We start from the raw sequence: 18,283 nt of genomic DNA on the forward strand, positions 1-18,283 counted from the left end.
GTCATCAGCAAATTTAATTACCTCGCTAGTTACTCCCATCTCTAAATCATTTATAAATATATTAAAAAGCAGCGGTCCTAGCACAGACCCCTGAGGAACCCCACTAACTACCCTTCTCCATTGTGAATACTGCCCATTTAACCCCACTCTCTGTTTCCTATCCTTCAACCAGTTTTTAATCCACAATAGGACTTTTCCTCCTATCCCATGACCCTCCAATTTCCTCTGTAGCCTTTCATGAGGTACCTTGTCAAACGCCTTTTGAAAATCCAGATACACAATATCAACCTGCTCCCCTTTGTCCACATGTTTGTTTACTCCTTCAAAGAATTGAAGTAAATTGGTCAGGCAAGATTTCCCCACACAAAAGCTGTGCTGACTCGGTCTCAGTAATCCATGTCCTCGGATGTGCTATGTAATTTTGTTTTTAATAATAGCCTCTACCATTTTCCCCGGCACCGACGTCAGACTCACCGGTCTATAATTTCCCAGATCTCCCCTGGAACCTTTTTTAAAAATCGGCGTTACATTGGCCACCCTCCAATCTTCCGGTACCAAGCTCGATTTTAAGGATAAATTGCATATCACTAGCAGTAGCTCCGCAAGCTCATTTTTCAGTTCTATCAGTCCTCTAGGATGAATACCATCCGGTCCTGGAGATTTGCTACTCTTCAGTTTGCTGAACTGCCCCATTACGTCCTCCAGGTTTACCGTGAAGTCAGTAAGTTTCTCCGACTCGTCCGCTTGAAATACCATTTCCGACACCGGTATCCCACCCAAATCTTCCTCGGTGAAGACCAAAGCAAAGAATTCATTCAATCTCTCCGCTACGTCTTTATCTTCCTTGATCGCCCCTTTTACCCCTCTGTCATCCAGCGGCCCAACCGATTCTTTTGCTGGGTTCCTGCTTTTAATATACCGAAAAAAAATTTTTGCTATGTTTTTTTGCCTCTAATGCTATCTTTTTTTCGTAATCCCTCTTGGCCTTCTTTATCTGCACCTTGCATTTGCTTTGACACTCCTTATGCTGCTTCTTGTTATTTTCAGACGGTTCCTTCTTCCATTTTCTGTGTCTTTTTGTTACCTGCCTTGCACATTTTTTAAAGGAATTTAGTGGGATACAAGCCTCTAGTATAGTATAGTATAGTATTAAAACAGAAGACTACTGGTTTGCTGCCATCACCATATATAGGAACCTATGCTGCCTCACAAGACAAATATTTCCTCTGCAGCATATGGTGGGCAAAGTAGTCAATACAGTCAGATGGTCTCTTGTTCGTAGGACAGGATTGCTAGCCCACAAGTGCTGGTTTTGTGGTCTGGCTGTCCTAGTTCTTAGTGCAGGGCTAAGAGTTGAGGCTTCTGTGCAGGGCTGGTCTCTGGTCCTTGGTTTCTGGTCCCAGGGGTGGGCACCATTGGTTCTTGACTCACACCTGTGTTCCTCAGCTAGCTATCTCTCCTCCCCCTACCCAGTTGGCCATAGGTGAGCAGGGACATCTATAATTCAAGATAAGGCAAGAAGCATGGGAGGTGGCTAAAAAATGAGAAATAAGACTAAGCAAAGCAGCAGGCTTCACAGTCAGGCCTGAAGTGTCCCAACAGTTCCCTGGCACTGAAGAAATGGATAGCTTGGTAAGACTAGGAAAGGGTAACATAAGGAGCTGAGTCCTGACACAAGGATGTCAGGGCAGGCTAAGCCTGGCAGATACTGTGCAGCTTGTGGTTTCCGATGCATGGGGGTTTGCGTGAGTAGCCTCTACTGAGGGTGTGAGGCTGGTGAGAGTCTTGGTACTGGATTGAGGCTATCAACAGCCACTGTTACCCCCAGCATCACAGCATAACCATATATTTACGTATTTATTTATTTATTCATGCTTCAATCCTACAATTATCCAAAAACAAATTTTAGTTCAATATGGTTTACATTTAACAGCTGTTAGAGATTACATTGATTCAATTACATTTACAAGGTTGTATGATGCTGTGTTTTACAGTAGTTGACAAAATAACTATTAGTGCGTATAGAATACTCATTGGGTTTTTATACATGCCACTTTTGAACAGTGTCAGAGACAGCATACAAGTAAAATAAAGTGAACTGTACGTGTTAAGAAGAAATTTAAATTGTGATGGCTGAGGGAGAAAGCGCCCATTTTTGAACAAATGTTCCTTATATTTCCCATAGCTGCATGTTCCGCAAGTACAGTGCATGTAGTTGCGCACATCCAGGTACGGGAAATAGTAGGAAAATTCATAGTGATAAATACAGTAAAAAAGACGTTTCTCACAGAACTGCCAAAGAAAGTCCCTCTTACAGGCCCGCCTTCCTTCGGCGGGCCTAGTAAGATGGACGTCCTTCAGCAGCTCTGCAAGAAACATGTCCTTGTTACTGTACTTTGCACTTATTAATATTCCTTTTATTTCCCGTACCTGGATGTCCGCAACTACATGCACTGTACTTGCGGAACAACCAGATAACATCAGAGAAGTCCAAAGTAATAAGGACGTCTTTCTCGTAGAACCGCCGAAGGACCTTCATATGGCAAATGTTGGCAAATACAGTGAATGTTGGGGACATCCTTTGGCGGTTCTGGAAGATGGGTGTCCTTTTTTTACTATGCTTTGGGCGTCCCTGATTTGGGTGTTTCGCACTGCGATAATGGAATGTCTAAGGGTGTCCATACTATTTTTCGATTATACCTACCTGATTTTGGATGACTTTGCGAGGGTGTCCTAATTCATACTGGGCGACCTTTCGAAAATGCCCCTCTATGTCACCTGCCCAACTACAAAAACATACTATAAAAGTCCACCTGCATGGCGGGATTTAGTTACCTTGGCTCAAAATGGTGGAACTCAATCCCCATAGTCCTAAGAAGCATCACAAACTAATTCCAGTTCAGAAAAGACCTACCTGTTCAGGAAATTCTATGAGTAAAATATTCACTAATCATTCTTGAACAATAATACGCAACACAACCTCTAACTATAACACATATTTTCATTTAAGAAAAGAACTAAGGTATACCTTTTCAAGAAATCCAATGAGTATTCCATACGCAGTAATAGTTATCTTACCAACAGAAGAAAACAACTCCAAAGGGGAGGTGGGTGGGTTTGTGAGAACAATCAGCCTGCTGTCCTCAGAGAATACCTGCTACAGGTAAGTATCTTCGCTTTCTCCGAGGATAAGCAGGTTGCTTGTTCTCATCGATGGGGTATCCATAGCACCCCAGGCTCACTCAAAACAACAAAGAAGGTCAATTGAGCCTCGCAACGGCGAGGACATAACAAGGACTGACCTGCAAAGTAAAACATCTAACTGAGTGCAGCCTGGAACAGAACAAAAATGGGTCTAGTGGGGTGGAGTTGGATTCTAGACCCCGCACAGATTCTGCAGCACCGACTGCCCAAACCGACTGTCGCATCGGGAATCCTGCTGAAGGCAGAAATGAGATGTGAATGTGTGGACTGATGACCACGTCACAGCCTTGCAAATCTCTTCTATAGTAGCTGACTTCAAGTGGGCCACCGACGCTGCCATGGCTCTAACACTATGAGCCGTGACATGACCCTCAAGCGTCAGCCCAGCTTGGGCATAAGTGAAGGAATTGCAATCTGCTAGCCAATTAGAAATGGTGCATTTCCCAACAGCGACTCCCCTTCTGTTGGGATCAAAAGAAACAAACTTTTGGGCGGACTGTCTGAACGGGCTTGTCCGCTCCACATAAAAGGCCAATGCTCTCTTGCAGTCCAAGGTGTGCAACTGACGTTCAACAGGGCAGGTATGAGGACAGGGGAAAAATGTTGGCAAGACAATTGACTGGTTCAGATGGAACTCCAACACCACCTTTGGCAGGAACTTACGGTGCGTGCAGAGGACTACTCTGTTGTGATGAAACTTGAGATAAGGAGCATGCACTACCAAGGCTTGAAGCTCACTGACTCTATGAGCTGAAGTAACAGCCACCAAGAAAATGACCTTCCAGGTCAAGTACTTCAGATGGCATGAATTCAGTGGCTCAAAAGGAGGCTTCATCAGCTGGGTGAGGACGACGTTGAGATCCCATGACACTGGTGGAGGTTTGACAGGGGGCTTTGACAAAAGCAAACCTCTCATGAAGCGAACAACTAAAGGCTGTCCAGAGATAGGCTTACCCTCTACACAATAATGAAAAGCAGTAATCGCACTAAGATGAACTCTTATGGAGTTAGTCATGAGGCCAGACTCTGACAAGTGTAGAAGATATTCAAGCAGGGTCTGTGTAGGACAAGAACGAGGATCTAGGGCCCTGCTGTCACACTAGACGGCAAACCTCCTCCATTTAAAAGAGTAACACCTCTTCGTGGAATCTTTCCTGGAAGCAACCAAGATTCGGGAGACACCATCAGAAAGACCCAAGGAGGCGAATTCTACGCTCTCTCAACATCCAGGCCGTGAGAGCCAGACACTGGAGGTTGGGATGCAGAAGCGCCCCCTCGTTTTGAGTGATGAGGGTTGGAAAACACTCCAATCTCCACGGTTCTTTGGAGGACAACTCCAGAAGAAGAGGGAACCAAATCTGACGCGGCCAAAGGGGCGCAATCAGAATCATGGTTCCAAGGTCTTGCTTGAGTTTCAGCAAAGTCTTCCCCACCAGAGGTATGGGAGGATAAGCATACAGAAGGCCCTTCCCCCAATGAAGGAGAAAAACATCTGATGCCAGTCTGTCATGGGCTGAACTGAGTGGCAAAAAGATCCACCGAGGGGGTGCCCCACCCTTGGAAGATCTTGCGTACCACGCCCGAGTTGAGCAACCACTCATGAGGTTGCATTATCCTGCTCAATCTGTCGGCCAGACTGTTGTTTACGTCTGCCAGATACATGGCTTTGAGAAGCATGCCATGACAGTGAGCCCAAAGCCACATCTGGACGGCTTCCCGACACAGGGGGCGAGATCCGGTACCCCTCCCCCCCTCCCCCCCGCTTGTTGATATAGTACATGGCAACCTGATTGTCCGTCTGAATTTGAACAATTTGACTGGACAGCCGATCTTTGAAAGCCTTTAGAGTGTTCCAGACCACTCACAACTCCAGGAGATTAATCTGAAGACCTGATTCCTGGAGGGACCAAGCTCCTTGTGTATGAAGCCCATCTACATGAGCTCCCCACCCCAGGAGGGATGCATCCGTGGTCAGCACTGTTTGAGGCTGAGGAATTTGAAAGGGACATCCCAAGGTCAAATTGGATCGAATTGTCCACCACTGAAGGGAATTATGAAATTCGGTGGACAGCTGGATCACATCCTGTAGATTCCCTGCAGCTTGATACCACTGGGAAGCTAGGGTCCATTGAGCAGATCTCATGTGAAGACGGGCCATGGGTGTCACATGAACTGTGGAGGCCATATGGCCCAGAAGTCTCAACAATTGCCGAGCTGTGATCTGCTGAGACGCTCTGGCCATGGAAACTAGAGACAGATGATTGCCTGCTCTCGCCTCGGGGAGATAGGGGCGAGCCGTCTGTGAGTCCAGCAGAGCTCCAATAAATTCCAGTCTTTGAACAGGGAAAAGATGGGACTTGGGGTAATTTATAACAAACCCAAGTAGCTCCAGCAGTTGAATAGTCATTGTCATGGACTGTAGAGCTCCTGCCTCCGAGGTGTTCTTCACCAGTCAATCGTTGAGTTAAGGGAACACATGCACTCCTAATCTGCGTAGCGACGCTGCAACTACTGCCAGGCATTTTGTAAATACACTGGGCGCAGACGCGAGACCAAAGGGCAGCACACAGTACTGGAAGTGCTGCACTCCCAGACGGAATCGAAGATACCTCCTGTGAGCTGGAAGTATCGGGGTGTGTGTATAAGCCTCCTTTAAGTCCAGAGAGCATAGCCAATAGTTTTCCTGAATCATAGAAAGAAGGGTGCCCAGGGAAACCATCCTAAACTTTTCTCGGACCAGGAATTTGTTCAGGGCCCTTAGGTCTAGGATGGGACGCATCCCCCCTGTTTTCTTTTGAACAAGGAAGTACCTGGAATAGAATCCCAGCCCTTCTTGCCCCGGTGGAACAGGCTCGACCGCATTGGCACTGAGAAGGGCAGAGAGTTCCTCTGCAAGTACCTGCCTGTGCTGGAAGTTGAAGGACTGAGCTCCCGGTGGGCAATTTGGAGGTCTGGAGATCAAACTGAGGGAGTATCCGAGCCGGACTATTTGGAGAACCCACCAATCAGAGGTTATGAGAGGCCACCTTTGGTGAAAAAATTTTAACCTCCCCCCGACCAGTAGATCGTCCGTCACAGACACTTTTACAGCGGCTATACTCATCTGGAGCCAGTCAAAAGCCCGTCCCTTGCTTTTGCTGGGGAGCTGCAGGGGCCTGTCTGGGCACACGCTGTTGACGAGAACGAGTGCGCTGGGGCTGAGCCTGACAAGGCTGTCGGGAAGGAGGATTGTACCTACTCTTATTGTAGGCATAGGGAGCATTCCTCTTTCCCCGGAAAAATTGTCTACCTGATGAGGTAGAAGCTGAAGGCGCCCTGTGAGAGAGATTGTCCATAGCGGTTTCCTGCTGGTGGATCTGATCGACCACCTGCTCGACTTTGTCACCAAAAACATTATCCCACTGGCAAAGAACATCTGCAATCCGCTGCTGGACTCGATTGTCCAGGTCAGAGGCATGCAGCCATGAGAGTCTGTGCATCACTATACCTTCAGCAGCGGTTCTGGATGCAACATCAAGAGTCATAAGCACCCCTGAACAGGAATTTACGACACAACTTCAGCTGCCTGACCACCTCCTGAAAAGGCTTGGTCTGCTCCGGAGGGAGCTTATCCACCAAGTCCACCAATACAACTGGCACAAGTCAAGAAACAAATAGACGACATACTGACCATCAGAGCAGAAAGGGATATATACTACCAGCGTTTTAGACTGTTCAAGTGGGGCAGCAAGGCGGGCAAACTGCTGGCTAATTTAGTGAGGCCCACACGCAAAAGGCAAATTATCTCATCCATAAAGGATGATAAGGGGGGAGTTTTTACCACAGAGCCCCAAATTATCCAGCAATTTGTTCAGTATTATAGTTCATTATATAACGCCCGGGTTTTTGATACAGATAAGTATGAAGAGTTCTTTCAAGAGTTAAGGATACCGAGGCTGACGAGGGAGCAATTGGACACCATAAATGGGCCTGTGACGGAAAAAGAGATAAGGCTAGGTATTAAACTGCTAAAACTCACTAAGGCACCGGGACCAGATGGTTTTGGACCTGAATACTATTGTATGCTAAGTGATCTGGTGGCACCACCACTGAGGGGCGTGGTTTAATGGGCTAGTGGAGGAGGGATTGACCATACAAAATAATATGGCCCATATAGTGCTCTTGCCAAAGCCAGGTAAGGATCCGGCGCAGGTGGGTTCATACCGCCCGATCTCTCTGTTAAATCAAGATGTTAAGTTACCTTATATGTGACATATGTGCCCTCCTCAATTGGTGGTACTCCTGCGATAACCTCAACAGGTCTGCTTCCCTCTGCTTTTTCTTCCCTGCCACATATGCGATAACATAGCCTCGCATAGCTGATTTAGAGGCTTCCCAGTATGTGCTTGCATTCACCTCCAGTGTGTTATTATGATTCTGATACTCCAGCCATTTGGTACGTAAAAATTCATGGAACTCCCTATCCTTATACAAGAAGAGGGAAAGCCTCCACACCCTCTCGCCTGGCTCCGCCGCGAAGGATATCGCCATTTCAACTGCCAGGTGATCACTCAGTGCACTATCAACTATTTCTGCTTTCACAATCCTAGGGACTAAGGGAGATGTTACTAATAAGTAGTCCAGTCTAGAATATACCCTATGGGGGTGTGAGTAAAACGTAAACTCCCCATCCTGTGGATGCAGAAGCCTCCATATATCCACCAATCCCAACTGAGAGGCCACGAAGGGAATCCCCCTGTCCTCCCAGTTCTTCATCTTGGGCCTCAATGGTCTACAATCATTCGTGGGAACTGCTACTGTGTTGAAATCCCCCCCCCCCCCATAACAATCTGGTAGCTAGAATAGGGTACCACTCTTGCCTCAAGGTCAGAGAAGAATTTATGGGAGTACACATTAGGCCCAGACTCATATTTGTTTTGAACCCCTCCTTTCAGGCGGGGAGGGGGAGGGCCAACTTGATCCAGTGGGCTTGAAAGGGAATTGTCAGGTTCTACGATTTACTGGATGTGGGAGAATTCCTCTTGTTTGAGGAGTTAAAGGAGGAATATGGAATCCCTCCTACAGATTTCTTTACTTAAACATTACATGATTCAGAAGGGATGGCTGAAGGATGACTCTGAAGACACTGAACACTTTGAAAATCTTTGGGGGACTTTGAGTAAACTCCAGAGATCTATTTCTCATCTATTTCTCTTCTTTACTGCTTTATTAAAGGTAAGGAGTTTCAAAAAGATGCCTTTATGCGGCATTGGGTGCCAGACCTGGGGAATGGAGAGCTGCAAATCTAGAGATCTAGTGTCTTTGTGTTTACTCTTAAAGAAAAATGCTTATAAGATCTTGACAAGATGGTATTACATGCCTGTAAAATAATGTTTCCCAATGCTTCTGATGTTTGTTGGAGAAGTGCCTTGGACTGGGGAACCTTTTTCCGTATCTGGTGGACCTGAGCAAAGTGGTGACACGAACTATTTCCACAGTCCTGGAATGTGTTTTTCCCTGGGATCCTAAATGGTGTCTTTTGGGGTTGGGAAATAGAAGAGGTCTTAAATGGTAGAGACACCTTAAGCATATGTGTTTAGCAACAGCCAAAAGTGTTATAGCTGCTAACTGGAAACAATCAGAATCCAACATCAGCTGAAAGGATTTTGAAATTGATCATAGTGGGGGAACTGGAAAAACGTACAAGTCGCCGCCTGGGGTGTTATGTTTCTACTGATGATGAATGGTCTCATCTCGGACAAATCATTTAAATTGTGAAAGACTCTTGGGAAGATATGGGGGAGTTATTTGTGGGGTTGTTCTGGGGGCTCTGAAGAGTAACAGGGTGCTCTGAAAAAGTTGGGTGGAAGTGGAATTTCTGGGCCGTGGTAGCGGGGAGGAGGTTGGGGAGGAGCACTGGGTTTTGTGGTTCTTTTATTGAAGCTATATATACTTGTTGTTTATAGTTGTTGCTTTGTATGTTTCATGTAAAACATATACTGTTATTAAAAAAAAAAATCATGGGACATATTTGTCTGATTGTAGTAGACAAAGGACATAGCAGGCATAAGCTAGCACAGTTGATTGTATTATCTTTATATTCAGCATTACTATATATATGGACAACAACGCTGAATATATGTTATCAGTCTGTATTTTGAGTTGACTATAACAATTGTGTTGCAATCTGTATCTCTGGAACTAGCACCTTTTTAGCTTTTTTTTTTTTTCTTTTATTGTTGTGCTAAGCATTATATAACCTTGTGTGTGTTTAAAATTTCATGTTAGTAGTGACTGTTACTAGTTTTGTTATCACTATTAAACTATTCTGATTCTGTAAACTACATTGATGTCCATAATGAAGGGTGATATAACAAATGAAAAATAAATACATAAAATACTGACTAATTTAAATACTAGCACTGAAACTAATATGGTCAATGTGTGAGCTGAAATATTGGCCCTAAGATTTTTGCTTATGGAAGAAGATTCAAGAAAGTTCCATGAAGGGCTCTAGGAAGTACACTCAAGGCAGTACCAGACAGTCCCCATGAAACCAGTAGACTGGTAAAATCAGTATCAAAACATACAAGGTTTAAAAGACAATCCTGTAATACCTGGAGCCCAAGAGTTAACAAATAAACAATAAAATATGCAATTCAAATTAAAGGCTTGTTCAAACATCCAAAGGGTTGATATTCAAAGTGATCTGACTTGCCAGAAATAGCTCCTGGCCAATTAAATTGCTTGTTCAGGGTCAACCAGTTATTTTCAGTGGCACTTAACCGGTTATCAGCACTGAAAATGTTTGGTTAGCACCTAATTCAAAACCGGCTACTTTGGGGGCGTTCTGGGGGTAGAGTCAGCATTTGGCAAGTTAAGTGCCGATATTCAGCACTTAACCAGCCAAAGTAACCACATAAATAGGACCGCATAAAAGTCAGTCCTATCTTTATGTGGTGTCCCATAGCCCGTTAAGTGCTGAATATTGCACTTAACCGAATATGCTTTAGCCAGCTATGCAAACCTGGAAATTCAATGCTGAAGCCTGGACATAGCTTGGCTTTGACTTTCCATGTGTAACACCGGTGGTGGTCAGCAAAAGTCTTAGCACCGCCAGCTGAACATCGACCCCCAAGTTTTTAGGGCAGTCTTAATTTCAAGTAAAAGGTTTTCTGATGAAACTCCACAGGGAAAGAATTCCAAAGTGATGAGCAAAACATGAAAAAGCAGTATTACATGAAACATCAAGCAATAGTCTTTTATGGGATGGAATTTCAGAAAATTCTCAAAAATTACCCAGAGGACTATATCATCCTGTATGGATAGTGAAATCAGCTTTTACCCACAATACCAAATATCCATTGAGTAAACATTGGTTAATATGAACTCACACTGTAAATAAGTCAGGATGCCAAATCTCTTTCTGGAACTACTTGGCTGAGAAAAAAGGCCTTTAAGTGTATAGAGAATCAAAAGGGATACAAGCTGTTCATGTAATGATTAATACAATCATGAATAGTATAAAGAAAGTAACCGGTTACTCAAACTCTTGGCTCCCAGTTGTAACATGGAATACCATCTTTCTCTTCTCACTGTACTCAAATGCTGTCAGGAAGCCAGGTTCCTAGGAGAGAAAGCACCACACAAGAAGTTACCAAGCCCCAAAATATGTCCAAACTACTGCACCTATCAGAAAGCAATTCTATGAGGAACAGCATTTCAGCATGACACAGGTGAACACATTAATATATTCTTGCAACAGATACTGAGGGCAACTGCAAGGTTATTATGGAAGGGAGAAAAACAAATGCAGCCACCTCTAGATCTTCACCAGAAAAGGAGGATCTTTGGGGCTTTCTCTTACCCCTGAGAGAATAAATTTAACTTTATTTTTATTTATTATAAATCAAAGAGTATCAAAGCAGGCAAGTTTACAACCATAGTAAGTAACAACTCTCAGTGATACATCCCCATTATGTAACTGTGATACCCAACTCCCCTCCCCCCAGAATAGCTCATTTGACACAAGAAGAAGAGCAAAGCAAACTGAAATAACATCAACTAGTGTCCAAATATTATATGTAGTTCCATTACCAATTAAATCTGAAGAGTATCATCTCTGAGGGGCTACACTCTTAGTGCTCTGGTACCATGTCAGAAAGGGTTTCCAAATTTTATCAAAAGCAGCGAATCTACCGCATCTCTGAACCATCAGCTTGCTCAAGTAGTATGCATCCGGCTAATCTCCTACATTTAGTCACCTCACACCAAATGATAGTTATGCATGGAAGCAACACTTTCAATACCTCTTGTGGGATGAAAGCAGGCGAGACATGAAGCAAAAAAAGGAAGGATCTGCCATAATGGAGTTTGAAAACATTTGTGAAAACATCAAGGCTCAAGTACCCCAAAACTGTAATATCTGAACATTCCCACCAGATATGAAGTAGGTGCCCACCCTACCACAACCTATTGTCTTGTCCACAATGTTGGTGAGCCCTTAGGTCCCACGAGACCCAGAGGGGCCTCAGAGGACAGCCGTGCAACCCCGAATCTTCACCCGCGGCGACCGCCGTTCACCAGAGGTTGAGCCCCCAGCTGCAGGCGGCCAACGGGACTGCTGGAACCACGGGGTTGACGGACTGACCTGGCTGGAGTCGGGAGACGTGGGCAACTAACAAGCAGTAGTCAGGGTCAAGCAAGTCTCTGGGCAGACGGCTATCAAAGCAGTAGTCAGGTTCAGGCAAGTCTCTGGGCACGCGGTTATCAAAGCAGTAGTCAGGTTCAGGCAAGTCTCTGGGCACGCGGTTATCAAAGCAGTAGTCAGGTTCAGGCAAGTCTCTGGGCAGGCGGCAATCAAAGCAGTAGTCAGGTTCAGGCAAGTCTCTGGACAGGCGGCTATCAAAGCAGTAGTCAGGTTCAGGCAAGTCTCTGGGCACGCGGTTATCAAAGCAGTAGTCAGGTTCAGGCAAGTCTCTGGGCAGAATACCAGGAAGTAACAAACACGGGATCACGGAGCAGGGCTTCGGGAACAGAACCTGAAGCAATGTGTCAGCTCAGTTTCCATCTTTAAATATCGTGCCATATTACCCGCCCTGCCCTCGTAGGAGTAGCCCACCAATCCGGCCCTGGGTATCACCAGAGCCCCTCGGATTGGCTCTGCCCGATCTCCCAGGCGGAACCACCAGCTTGGCCTTCCAATCTGGCGCTTTGTAGGCGGAGCTCCAGGGTCCCCGGCTCGGGAAGGAGAAAGACGCCGACCCACGCGCACTAGCGTCGCCATCTTGGGCGGCGCGAACTTCGCCTCCACACCCGGCGACAGAGAGACTGGTGGCCGCATTCGCCGGCCGCCGGACTCGGCCAGACCCGCCATCACCACGGCAGAGCCTGCCCCCACACCGGGGCCTACGGGCCGCTACCCTGCGCCGCGGAGGACGCTGGCTCCCGCCTCCCCGCGGCGGGAGAGCAGGTAGGGACGCGGGACGCGACACCTATCCAGCATATGCTTTTTTGTGGAGTCAAAACATGCAATCTGAATGGGAGTTCAGAACCAAATAATTTCAGGACTGTTGAATAGAGCTTAATTATGCCATGTTTTGATTATGCTAATGCATTGTTGCTAGGACTTCAGAAAACTCAGATAAAAGCATTACAAACTGCACAGAACTCGGCAGTTAGGGCACTGACAGAGACCAGCCGTTCAGAACATATTACTCCTGTTCTAAAGAGCTTACATTGGTTACTTATAGAACAAAGGATAAAGTTTAAAATTCTTTGTCTAGTATTTAAAATCTTAAAACAAGTATCGGAAATATTATAGCTAGATTACATATTTATCAGCCAAATCGATCATTAAGATCAGGAACTAAAAATGTATTGGATCATTTGATTAGATGAATTCAAACACAGGATTTTTTTTTTGTATTGCTGGACGCAGGTCAGTGGTTCCCAAACTGTTTTGGTTCATGGCACCCTTAGTGTCTGAGCAATTTTTCGCAGCACCCCCTACCCCACATGACCAATATTTCTCTCTCTCCCCTATGCACCATCTCCTTCCCCCCTTCAACCCTTGCCCCCTTGTAATCCATTTTTTACCTTGTTCCTGGGGAGAGGAAGATGAAGAAGAGCCCGGAGTTGAGCTCCCAGGAGGGAGGAACATAATGTCCTGCAGCCCCAGCCTCACTTCCTGACAGCTGAGTAGTGAGCAGCCAACAGGCCTCCAAGTTTCATACCGCCAGCATCAGCAGCATTGTGTAAACACTGCCTTCAGCCTGCCCCAGAAGACTTCTTTGTACAGCCACTTCCTCTTCCTACGTAGGCAGGATACTGTACAAAGCAGGCTTCGGGGGCAGGACAAAGGAAATGCTTACATTGCTGTCGGCAGCATGCTGTGAGCGAACGGGAGGGAGGGAGGAAGATGAATGGATACCTCACCAATTGTTCCGGCACTCGGCCTGTTAACTCCCATCTGCCCGGCGGCACCCCTGTAAGTTTGCCGTGGCGCACTGGGGTACCACAGTGCACAGTTTGGGAAACGCTGACCTAGTTTATTGAATAAGTTACCTTTAAGAGTTAGGACCATCACAGATTTCAAAGAATTTAAAAGGAAACTTAAAACTTTGCTGTTTATGCAGGCTTACAGCTGGGGAAGTATTAAAAAATCTGGTTTCATGCTTACAGTTGGGGAAGTATGTAAAAATCTGGTCTCAATTCAGTAAATATTTGGTTATGTACTTTGTTATTATGTTTTGTGATATATGTCTTGCTTTAAATTATGAATGTTTTTGTTGTAATCCGCTAAGAACTGTGGATTAAGTGGAATATAGGTTTTATAATAAATAAATGTATATATATAGGGATTTTACCCCATTCTCCAATAAATCAACAGACACATAAAGGTGAAAGGTATTCAGATAGGCAGTCTCCCATTCCCACTCTGTAAGCCTCGGAGTTGGATTCTAAACCCCAAACAGATTCTGCAGCACCGACTGCCCAAACCGACTGTTGCGTCGGGTATCCTACTGAAGGCAGTAATGAGATGTGAATGTGTGGATTGAAGATCACGTCGTAGCCTTGCAAATCTCTTCTATAGTGGTTGACTTCAAGCGGGCCACTGACGCTGCCATGGCTCTAACACTATGAGCCGTGACATGACCCTCCAGAGTCAGCCCAGCTTGGGCATAAGTGAAGGAAATGCAATCTGCTATCCAATTGGAAATGGTGCGTTTCCTGACAGCAAGTCCCCTCCTGTTGGGATCAAAAGAAACAAACATTTGGGCAGACTGTCTGAAGGGGCTTGTCCGCTCCACATAGAAGGCCAATGCTCTCTTGCAGTCCATTGTATGCAACTGACGTTCAGCAGGGTGGGTATGAGGATGGGGAAAGAATGTTGGCAAGACAATTGACTGGTTCAGATGGAACTCTGACACCACCTTCGGCAGGAACTTAGGGTGCATACGGAGGACTACTCTGTTATGATGAAATTTAGTATAGGGAGCATGGGCTACCAAGGCTTGAAGCTCACTGACTCTACGAGCTGAAGTAACAGCCACCAAGAAAATAACCTTCCAGGTCAAATACTTCAGATGGCAGGAATCCAGTGGCTCAAAAGGAGGCATCATCAGCTGGGTGAGGACGACGTTGAGATCCCATGACACTGGTGGAGGTTTGACAGGGGGCTTTGACAAAAGTAAACCTCTCATGAAGTGAACAACTAAAGGCTGTCCAGAGATAGGCATACCCTCTACACGATGATGAAAAGCACTAATTGCACTAAGATGAACTCTTACGGAGTTAGTATTGAGACCAGAGTCTGACAAGTGTAGAAGATATTCAAGCAGGGTCTGTGTAGGACAAGAGCGAGGATCTAGGGCCCTGCTGTCACACCAGACAGGAAACCTCCTCCATTTAAAAGAGTAACACCTCTTTGTGGAATCTTTCCTAGAAGCAAGCAAGACTCGGGAGACACCCTCAGAAAGACCTAAGAAGGCGAAGTCTACGCTCTCAACATCCAGGCCGTGAAAGCCAGAGACTGGAGGTTGGGATACAGAAGCACACCTTCGTTCTGAGTGTTGGAAAACACTCCAATCTCCACGGTTCTTCGGAACCAAATCTGACGCAGCCAAAAGGGCGCAATCAGAATCATGGTTCCGCGGCCTTGCTGGAGTTTCAGCACAGTCTTCCCCACCAGAGGTATGGGAGGATATGCATATAGACGGTCCTTCCCCCAATGAAGGAGAAAGGCATCTGGCGCTAGTTTGTCGTGGGCCTGAAGTCTGGAAAAGAACTGAGGGAACGTGTGATTGATCTGAGTGGCAAAAAGATCCACCGAGGGGGTGCCCCACTCTCGGAAGATCTTGCATACCACGCCCGAGTTCAGCGACCACTCATGAGGTTGCATAATCTTGCTCAACCTGTCGGCCAGACTGTTGTTTACGCCTGCCAGATATGTGGCTTGGAGAAACATGCCGTGACGGCGAGCCCATAGCCACATCTGGACGGCTTCCCGACACAGAGGGCGAGATCCAGTGCCCTCCGGCTTGCTGATGTAGTACATGGCAACCTCGTTGTCTGTCTGAATTTCAATGATTTGATTGGACAGCCTATCTCTACATGCGCTCCCCACCCCAGGAGAGATGCATCCATGGTCAGCACTTTTTAGAGGCTGAGGAATTTGGAAGGGACGTCCCAAGGTCAAATTGGATCGAACTGTCCACCACTTTAGGGAATTGTGGAATTCAGTGGACAGCTGGATCGCATCCTCTAGATTCCCCGCAGCTTGATATCACTGGGAAGCTAGGGTCCATTGAGCAGATCTCATGTGAAGGCGTGCCATGGGCGTCACATGAACTGTGGAAGCCATATGGCCTAGAAGTCTCAACATCTGCTGAGCTGTGATCTGCTGAGACGTTCTGGCCATGGAAACGAGAGACAGAAGGTTGTCTGCCCTCGACTCTAGAAGATAGGCCCGAGCTGTCTGAGAGTCCAGCAGAGCTCCTATGAATTCTAGTTGTTGAACTGAAAAAAGGTGGGACTTTGGGTAATTGATGACAAACCCTAATAGCTCCAAGAGTCGAATAGTCATCTGAATGGACTGTAGAGCTCCTGCCTCTGAGGTGTTCTTCACCAGCCAATCGTCAAGGTAAGGGAACACATGTACTCCCAGTCTGCGTAGTGACGCTGCAACTACTGCCAGGCATTTTGTAAAAACCCTGGGCGCAGATACGAGACCAAAGGGCAGCACACAATACTGGAAGTGCTGTGTACACGCAAGGGACATAAGATTTCTTGATGAAATCAAGGACAGCTTCATGGAACAGCTAGTTCAGGAGCCGACAAGAGAAGGAAAAATACTAGACTTAGTCCTTAGTGGTGCTCATGATCTAGTGCAGGGGGTAACGATACGAGGGCCGCTTGATAACAGTGATCATAATATGATCGGTTTTGATATTGGCATTGAAGGAAGTGAAACTAGGAAATCAAGTACGCTAGCGTTTAACTATAGAAAAGGTGATTACGACAAAATGAGAAAAATGGTGAAAAAAAGACTGAAAGGAGCAGCTCGCAGAGTAAAAAACTTGCATCAGGCGTGGATGCTGTTTAAAAACACCATCCTGGAGGTTCAGGACAAATATATTCCACGTATTAGAAAAAAGGGAAAAAAGACTAAACGTCAGCCGGCGTGGCTAAACAGTAAGATAAAGGAAATCATTAGAGCCAAAAAACAATCCTTCAGAAAGTGGAGAAGAGAACCAACTGAAAGTAACAGGATAGATCATAAGGAATGCCAAGCCAAATGCAAAGCGGAGATAAGGAGGGCAAAAAAGGACTTTGAGAAGAAATTAGCGTTGGAAGCAAAAATACATAGTAAAAATTTTTTTAGATACATTAAAAGCAGGAAACCGGCCAAAGAGTCGGTTGGGCCGCTGGACGAAAATGGTGTTAAAGGGGCGATCAAGGAGGACAAAGCCGTAGCGGAGAAATTAAATGAATTCTTTGCTTCGGTCTTCACCGAGGAGGATTTGGGGGGGACACCGGTGCCGGAAAGAATATTTGAAGTGGGGGAGTCAGAGAAACTAAACGAATTCTCTGTAACCTTGGAGGATGTAATGGGTCAGTTCAGCAAGCTGAAGAGTAGTAAATCACTGGGACCTGATGGTATTCATCCCAGAGTATTAATAGAACTAAAAAATGAACTTGCGGAGCTACTGTTAGAAATATGCAATCTGTCCCTAAAATCGAGTGTAGTACCGGAAGACTGGAGGGTAGCCAATGTTACTCCGATTTTTAAGAAGGGTTCCAGAGGAGATCCGGGAAATTATAGACCGGTGAGTCTGACGTCGGTGCCGGGCAAGATGGTGGAGGCTATTATTAAGAATAAAATTGCAGAGCATATACAAAAACATGGACTGATGAGACAAAGTCAGCACGGATTTAGTGAAGGGAAGTCTTGCCTCACCAATCTAATGCATTTTTTTGAGGGGGTAAGCAAACATGTGGACAATGGGGAGCCGGTTGATATTGTATATCTGGATTTTCAGAAGGCGTTTGACAAAGTGCCGCACGAAAGACTCCTGAAGAAATTGCAGAGTCAAGGAATCGGAGGTAGGGTATTATTATGGATTAAGAACTGGTTGAAAGATAGGAAGCAGAGAGTAGGATTGCGTGGCCAGTATTCTCAGTGGAGGAGGGTAGTTAGTGGGGTCCCGCAGGGGTCTGTGCTGGGTCCGTTGCTTTTTAATGTATTTATAAATGACCTAGAGATGGGAATAACTAGTGAGGTAATTAAATTCGCCGATGACACAAAATTATTCAGGGTCGTCAAGTCGCAGGAGGAATGTGAACGATTACAGGAGGACCTTGCGAGACTGGGAGAATGGGCGTGCAAGTGGCAGATGAAGTTCAATGTTGACAAGTGCAAAGTGATGCATGTGGGTAAGAGGAACCCGAATTATAGCTACGTCTTGCAAGGTTCCGCGTTAGGAGTTACGGATCAAGAAAGGGATCTGGGTGTCGTCGTCGATGATACGCTGAAACCTTCTGCTCAGTGTGCTGCTGCGGCTAGGAAAGCGAATAGAATGTTGGGTGTTATTAGGAA

The 18,283-nt window shown here is 45.8% G+C and overlaps 1 protein-coding gene across 1 annotated transcript in view; it reads right to left on the minus strand.

The window, feature by feature from the left end:
- Positions 1–18,283, minus strand: part of DMC1 (DNA meiotic recombinase 1) — a 506,546-nt gene that overhangs the window by 351,924 nt on the left and 136,339 nt on the right. Inside the window, exon 5 of the mRNA XM_030210749.1 lies at positions 10,728–10,810. Coding sequence (XP_030066609.1) covers positions 10,728–10,810 — 83 coding nt within the window. The remainder of the gene's footprint in view (positions 1–10,727; positions 10,811–18,283) is intronic.

The sequence above is a fragment of the Microcaecilia unicolor genome, chromosome 1 (assembly GCF_901765095.1).
Source record: "Microcaecilia unicolor chromosome 1, aMicUni1.1, whole genome shotgun sequence".
Lineage (NCBI taxonomy): Eukaryota > Metazoa > Chordata > Amphibia > Gymnophiona > Siphonopidae > Microcaecilia > Microcaecilia unicolor.